The following is an 8,330-nucleotide window of genomic DNA, read 5'->3' on the forward strand; positions in this document are numbered from 1 at the left end:
AGATTGACAGTACTCTAGCCCAATAATGTTGGGGGATCCAGTGGGGGCGGCAGTCATATTTCAGGGTGACCGTGCCACTCTTTATCACAACCCTGCTAAAAGTGCCAGTACTTGCACTCATTGGCGCCCCTTCAGCTGGTGGCGCCCTAGGCGACCGCCTAGCTCGCCTATGCCTAGAAATGGCCCTGCCCATACACAACGTGAAGTGAATGTTCGAAAGGGAACGCTCCGGTTATTGACGTAACCTCGGTTCCCTGAGATCCCTGAGATGTTGTGTCACTTGTCGTGCTATAAGCTGCACGCGAATCGATGACTGTCACTTCAGTTGAATGATTCTGATTAAATGGCGCTGCGAGCCAACTTATATACACGTTGGCTCCGCCCTTTCTGGCAGGCTACAGCGCCATTGGTTTGTGCAGCTACACAAACGTGAACAAATCAGGCTTCAGTAACAGAGTAAACAGGAGTTTACCCATACACAACGCTCGTTCCCGTATCTCAGGGAACCGACGTTACGTCAGCAACTGGAGCGTTCTCTTTAGTTTATATTTAAAATTATTTATTTTGTATTTTAATCTTAATATGCACACAACATTTTTTATTTATGTATATGTGCTTTAGAACTTGAATTTTAAGCATTTTTGTCATTTATTTACTTATTTGTTTGTTTGTTTGTTTTTACATTTAGTTTTAAATTTAAATCCGTTTATATTCAAATTTAACTAGAGAGTGACTAATAATTTATATCGTTTATTTGACAATGATTGGTCTACCAGTATCATGCAGTGTAATCTGGCCATCACATTTATTAATACTTGTCAAAAGGGACAGCTATCTTTAAAGCCGTTTTATTTTAGTATCAGTGATATACTGTTATAGTTGAGATGATGAGAAATGTTGCTTTGGCATCTAGCTGAAATATTATTTAAAATTATTTTTATTTCAATTTATTATGATTTTTTATTTCAAGTAACAAATACTTTTTTATGGTATTATTTAACTGTAATAACCCTGCAGGTTATGGCACCACTGTGCCTCTTTCGGATGAGGGCCGTTTGTTTTGTGTTGTGTACTGTCTTGTGGGAATCCCCTTCACCCTGCTGCTGCTGTCCAGCCTCACTCATGCCCTCCTGCCCTGGGTAACACACACCCCTATTCACAACCTTCAAGTCTTCTGGGGACTGTCTCGCAACCATGCAGGGTTGCTGCACTGCAGCCTTCTGGCCTTTTGCACAGCGACATTGTTCTTTCTTCTGCCTGCTGGTGCCCTCTGCCTGCTGGAGAACGACTGGAATTACCTGGAGTCGCTGTATTTTTGTTTTATCTCACTTAGCACCACAGGACTTGTTGACTATCTGCCCGGCAGGACACAAAGCCGAGCAGCACGTCAGTGGCTGGAGTTTGCAACCTCCTGTAAGTTATGTATATTGTAGTGGTTGGGAGTAGAGATATACCCAAGCCTTATTAAGCTTTTAGTTAGTTAGTTAGTAAAATGAATTGAAAAAAGTGATGGAGATTCTTAGAAAGTTGTATTTTCAAACTTTGAAATTTTATTTAGAGACCATATTGACTTAAATTTACTTTACTTGGTCTTAAAGGGTCTTAAAATCTTAAATTGACTTTTTATAAAAACCTTAAGAAACCCTGATTTAGACCCTCTTTTTCAGGTTACCTGATGGTTGGACTGATTGTCTTGCTTGTGGTTATGGAAAGTTGCTGGGAACTGCAGCAGGTTCAAGCCATCATGCGTTTTTTCGCTGGACCGCGGCAGGGTGAGCTGAAGGGGGTGGGTTTGGATGAGCTTGTGCTCAGTGGAGACATGACAGGTGCAGAGGAGGAACCTCATTACACCCTTCCTATATCCACCATCTCCCCTGCTTTCACAGACTCACCTGCCACTCCAACAATAGAGCTGCCACCAGTCTTTGACCTGACACCCATAGCAGCCACCAAAGAAAATATTCCCCCTTCACTAAGACCAGATCTGTGTCAATCCACTTCCACTTCATAACTGATACAATGGAACTGGACATTGTAAGAAGAATAAATTATATCTACGAATGAAGCTGGAAACCACTAGGTGGCGATATCGGTTCCTTTTCTTTAAAGGGGGTCATATGATGCTTTTTTAAAGATCATTATTTTGTGTATTTGGTGTAACAGAATATGTTGACTCTCTCTCCCTCTCTCATGCTCTCTCTCTCGCTCTCTTTCTCTCTCTCTCTCTCTCGCTCGCTCGCGCACACACACACATAAGATGTGCAAAACTCCGCATTTGAACAGTCAATAGCGCCAGATTGTCATAGCAAAGTCAGAATTACCTCCTCTCCTAGGTTCACGAAACGGTCGTCCATAAAATGCATTGCTGTTCTGTTGTAAGTGATCTTAAAGATTCCTAAATGCATCTACTTTCGGAAGGCCAACTAAAGTGCTTTTGCTTTCGCCTAGAAACACACAGCGTCTCCCTGACATGGCTGCTTCAACACTAACTGCGGTTACTGAAACCACGCCTTCTTTCTTTGCGTGCACATTTGGGCGGCATTATGCTAATATTTCCACATAGTGAGGTAGATATGTGGGGGTGTGTTAGAACGAGCCGTTTTAGGGGGGCGTGGCAGAGTTTTAACTTTGATAAAGAATATCTCTTTGGTTTTGAGACTTTAGTCTTTGCAACTTCAGGGATCTTATCTATGCACAATCAGCTTGTAACACTCCAAAGAGAAAGGAAAACTTGAAATCGCATCATATGACCCCTTTAATACTCTTTGGATTGTGAAGAGTCAATACAAAAGTTTATTTATTTAATCATTCATTCATTCTTTTGAACTTGTTGGATTAAGTATGCAAAACTTCATTCATTTAAACTTGTTGGATTATGCATTTCTTTTTTCTTTTAAGTATGTAGTCAAGTTACTAAATGCATGATATATTTGTATTTTAGATTTTAGATTTATTGCAATCCTAATATTTAAGTCTACACATATCATATACAAATACAAAGCTTTTCTTATTTATTTATTTACTTATTTATTTAGTTATTTATCAATCAATCATATTAAATGTATATATTTTTATATTACATTCTAAACTACATACTGATTAAAAAAATAAACAATATTTTATAAGTAGTCAGTGTTTGGACTTTTTAATAGTAACGGTATAATACCAAAAAAGTTTGGGGTTAGTAGGTTTTTGCAAAAAGTATCTTATGCTCACCAAGCCTGCACTTATTTTACCAAAAGTATAGTAATATTGTGAACTATTATTAAAATTAATAATAGTTTAATTTTAAACCTGTAGAATTAAATTAACTGTAAAATATACTTTGAAATGTAATTTATTTCTGTGATGGCTAAGCTGCATTTTCAAAAATTTTACTGTCACTTTTGATCAAATTTAATGCATTATTGATCCCAAGCTTTTGAATTGTAGTGTATAATGACCAAAACTATCATATATTTTACGTTTTTCAAAGTAGCCACCCTAGATTACAGCTCAACCAAATGCATGTGATACATCCTGGGAGTAAAATATTAAAATGCTCCTCATGTATTTTGGACTCTTTTTTTTCTTTTCTGTTTTTTTCTTCTTCTAAAATTCGTCAATTTAAAAAGTAAATACATACATTACAATTAAAGTTTTGTAAAGAAATTCAATACAGACACCGTTTATCTTCAAAATCATTTAATGATTCAGACTGTATTTGATGATCAAGATTTTTAAATTCATTCAAGTATGTCAAGTATGCAGCCTATTACAATAAAAATATTCAAATTGAGATGCTCATGTTTCACATGTTGTTCTTCACAGTTGCAACAGGGAGGGAGCAGGTGTGTGTGTGTGTGTGTGTGTGTGTGTGTGTGTGTGTGTGTGGGACGGTGACTCAGAATCTGTGCCCAGTGCTGATGGCTCTGCCAGTCTCACATAAACACTTCACTGGCTCTACCTCTTACTTTGCAATGAGGTCATATTCTTCTATTATGGTCTTCAGTCTTTTACAGTCCAATTCTGCTGTTGCCTAGTTGTGCTGAAGCAGAGGGTGCATTTATGTTCACTTAATTACTTTTAATGCATAGTTTTGTGTGTGTGTGTGTGTGACAAAATGTTTCCCTTTAATTGAAAATACCATCATGTTTACTGTATGTAGGTATACTGTTTTGCACTTTCTAAATGTTTGGCTTTTAAAGAAGACAAAAGCCCAATAACTTTTGTCCCTAAGTATAAACAGAATATTACGTAGTATTTTTATTTCATCACATCACTTCAAAATCTGGTTACATTTATGTATTAAATTTTGTGTGTATTGAAACGGCTGCTTCTGAGATCTGTTGATATGTTTAGAAGAGTTGTATGTAAGTCAGGACTGAAGTAAAGTTAGACCCCAAAAGCTGGCGCAGTGCTGGGTAACCAAACCTCAACCCAATTTTAGTAACTTTAATTAAACCGTAGTTTAATAAGCTGCCCAAAAAAAACAGGATTATAAATAGCAAACGCGTAGGATAAAAATAGGAAATAAGTAAGATTGTTTCCCCTCAAATTATCCTAATGGCAGAACTGCTGACATCTGTTAACAAACGCAGGACACAAGTCCTTGACCGAAAGAGGCGTGACGTGAACTTCCCAGAGGATTTGAAGAAATTATAGGGGGTTCCCCGCTCATTTACCGTGAGGACCATGAAGCATAAACAACATTTTTCCAAAACCTGCTGGCCTTAAACTTTTTAAATCCTCAGCAGCTCAGTACAGAGCTCATTAAATCAAACATTTAACATTTCGTTGGCTTTTAAACAATAAAAAACATTTTAAATATATTAAAGCCATTTTTGACACATGCATGTGGTATATACATATGACCTTGTTACCAAAGTGCCTAATGCTTTCACAATGTCAACTGCTCTTTCATTCAGATTGACAGTTAGCAGGTGTTACATGCATGTCTATATTTGTCACGCTGGTTTAAATGTTATCTCTGATCGTGAACAGATGGGGTAACATTGACACAATGTAGTTTTCCACACTAGAAAGTGAGGTGTGTTGAAAGGTCATGAAATGTTATCTTCCTGTGAAATTAAGTTCATATTGTTTATTGTTCATATTGTGCTCTTAAAGAATGCAAGATGATAGATTGGTCATCTGGAATCTAGGTTTGAGGCAGCTCTTAAATGTCTGTTTCTTATCGGGGATAATTGTTTAAATCAGTTACTTTGGTTGATCTGTCCACTTTTAGAATTGCTAAAAACATTTAGAAAAAAAAAATACAATGAATATAAAAAATATAATTACAATTTCCCCAAATAAAGTGAGTTTCAAAAATCTGAGACCACAATGAAGATCAATAAAAATTTCCTCAAAATCTAATTGAATTTAAAAATTTTTTGATTTAAACATTTCTAAAAAAAAATTCTGTACTATTCATAGGTAATTAGATGAATGTAAGTAAATCTGTGACACTAATCATATGAATTCTATTCGGAAGGTCAGATGTTCTTGTTTCCATTGAAGCACAAGATGCTCTTTGGATCATTCTCAAATCATGCTGGAGAACATGATCATCAGATCTTAATAATGTTTGATCAAGTTCATGCCAGTTCAGCTGGTGCTTTTATTAAAGGTCATTTCATTCATCAGAAGTGGCACAAACCTGCTGAGAAATGAAAAAAAATTTTTTAGTATTTTTTCACTCTGATTGTTATGCTGATTATATAATTTGTCCATACACAACTTATTTTTAAAATGTTTTTTGAAACAAGACTCTCCAAAGCTACATTGGTTTGGTCAGAAATACAGTATAAATAGTAATATTTTGAAATATTATTACCATTTAAAAGAACTGTTACTTTGAACATTTTGTCAGAATTCTTTGAGAAATAGAAAGTTTTAGCATTTATTTGAAATAGAAAAAATAGATTTATTTAACAATGTGAATGTTTACTGACACTTTTGATCAATTTAATTAACCTTTTGAATAGTAGTGTCCATTTTGTCACTGTTATTGCAAGCAGTCATTGTTATGGCTGAAATGGTTTAGAGATGAAACTAAGAAATGTACCAATGGCACTCAGATTTGTTTAGGCTTGTCTTCTTTTAGAACATTTCCTGCAGTTGGTACTTGAGGAGGTCAATGCCACAGGAAAACAGGAAGTACTGAGACCACGACAAGCTCAACTAACAGGAAGTGTACGGCTGTGAGCGGGAACCTTATTCGTGATCCGTAGGTTTATATGATGTCTCTCTCTCTCTCTTCCCTTTCCCGATCCCTCTATCAATATACTGTTATTCTTGGCTTGATGAACAAATTAAAATGACCCAACTAGTTCAATTAAACTAGTTCAATTAATCTGTTGTCATATTCCAGAAAGGACTTCAGAAGAGACATTTCTGTAATAAAAGACAAGAGCAGCTTGAAGCAAGTTAACCTCACCAAAACATGACTTTTTAGGTAGTTGTAACCATATTTTGGCGTGCTAGATTGGGCGTTTTGGATAGAGGATCTCGGTGGATTTATTTTGGATCTGGTCATCTTTTCTAAAGACTACAACAAAGCAGAGCTTCAGAGATTTTTATCTTGCTTTGCGTGCAGAACTTCTCCTTTGGTTTTGGACTTGCCACACCTGACAAAGCTAATCTAAACTCTCATCAGCAGGGGCAAGTTTCAGCCTGTCCCACTCACACTGATCTAGAATCAGCTCCAGGTGCCCATATTAGGATCACAATGATGCTATGATGTCTACAAAACTGGTCTCAGGTCATAATAACATAACATCAGGCTATCTGCTGCACAAGCTACCTGCTATTTTAGCCACACCTAAACCTATAGTTCAAACAGTATGACTGTACCGAGCAAGAACTAACAGTCGACTGTATCAGTTATAGAAGCAATGCAAAGTAATATCCCACTCTTGTTGACACTAGTCTTTGGTTTCATTCTATTGTTTAAAGCACAGTGAAAAAAAACTGCTTGCGTATGAGGTAATGGTGACCTTTAACCTTTCACAGAGTGCTTTGAATAGCCCTGCCAACCTCCATTCACTTCAACAAGACAAACTGCTTCCTATGGCAAGGTGAGAAATATTACTTCGCCTTACCCAGAAGGAAAGATCGGTACTATATATCACATTTTCTTTGTTCCTGATAATATTTTTACAGTCCATTTTACATGCTGACAATGGTGGGGCATGTTGTCACATTGTAATTTGTCAATAAACAGCCTTTGTCTTTTTAGTCTGTTAAACGGTAAAACAATCATTAAGCACAAAACGATTCATGAATGTGAATGAATTCATCAACATCAAAAAAAATATGTGTAGAAAATTCAGTGTAGAAACAATTTTCACATAGAAATTGCTAGTAAATTTTACTGTTATAAAGAAACAGCAAGTAATACATTGAACTAATTGTGAATTTTTAAGTAGAAAATGTACACATAATCTTTATTTACAACTTCGAAAAATAAGTTTACAGTGTATATAATATTGTTATTAATTATTATATAATAGGCCTATTATAACAATATTACGCTCTAAAAAATACTGGGTTAAATATAACCCAGCGCTGGGTTAAAAAGGGACAAACCCAGCTATTGGGTTGTTTTGACCCAGCGTTTGGGTTGTTTTGAATCCAACTGCTGGGTCAAAACAACCCTACCGCTGGGTCAAAACAACCCAACAGCTGGGTCAAAACAACCCATTTATTTACAACTTCGAAAAATAAGTTTACAGTGTATATAATATTGTTATTAATTATTATATAATAGGCCTATTATAACAATATTACGCTCTAAAAAATACTGGGTTAAATATAACCCAGCGCTGGGTTAAAAAGGGACAAACCCAGCTATTGGGTTGTTTTGACCCAGCGTTTGGGTTGTTTTGAATCCAACCGCTGGGTCAAAACAACCCAACCGCTGGGTCAAAACAACCCAACCGCTGGGTCAAAACAACCCAACCGCTGGGTCAAAACAACCCAACCGCTGGGTCAAAACAACCCAACCGCTGGGTCAAAACAACCCAACCGCTGGGTCAAAACAACCCAACCGCTGGGTCAAAACAACCCAACCGCTGGGTCAAAACAACCCAACCGCTGGGTCAAAACAACCCAACCGCTGGGTCAAAACAACCCAACCGCTGGGTCAAAACAACCCAACCGCTGGGTCAAAACAACCCAACCGCTGGGTCAAAACAACCCAACCGCTGGGTCAAAACAACCCAACCGCTGGGTCAAAACAACCCAACCGCTGGGTCAAAACAACCCAACCGCTGGGTCAAAACAACCCAACCGCTGGGTCAAAACAACCCAACCGCTGGGTCAAAACAACCCAACCGCTGGGTCAA

General features: G+C 37.1%; 2 protein-coding genes across 2 annotated transcripts in view; both read left to right on the plus strand.

Moving 5' to 3' along the window:
* LOC107660741 (potassium channel subfamily K member 1-like) overlaps nt 1-2,011 on the plus strand; it is a 5,087-nt gene extending 3,076 nt beyond the window's left edge. Inside the window, exons 2-3 of the mRNA XM_016450138.1 lie at nt 1,334-1,413; nt 1,668-2,011. Coding sequence (XP_016305624.1) covers nt 1,334-1,413; nt 1,668-2,011 — 424 coding nt within the window. The remainder of the gene's footprint in view (nt 1-1,333; nt 1,414-1,667) is intronic.
* Nucleotides 2,012-7,046: 5,035 nt separating this feature from the next.
* The window catches only part of LOC107660727 (uncharacterized), a 54,760-nt gene continuing 53,476 nt past the window's right edge, over nt 7,047-8,330 (plus strand). Inside the window, exon 1 of the mRNA XM_016450127.1 lies at nt 7,047-7,061. The gene's annotated coding sequence lies outside the window, so the exon portion shown is untranslated. The remainder of the gene's footprint in view (nt 7,062-8,330) is intronic.

Source organism: Sinocyclocheilus anshuiensis, unplaced genomic scaffold (genome assembly GCF_001515605.1).
Source record: "Sinocyclocheilus anshuiensis isolate Anshui unplaced genomic scaffold, SAMN03320099.WGS_v1.1 scaffold1823, whole genome shotgun sequence".
NCBI classification, from domain to species: domain Eukaryota; kingdom Metazoa; phylum Chordata; class Actinopteri; order Cypriniformes; family Cyprinidae; genus Sinocyclocheilus; species Sinocyclocheilus anshuiensis.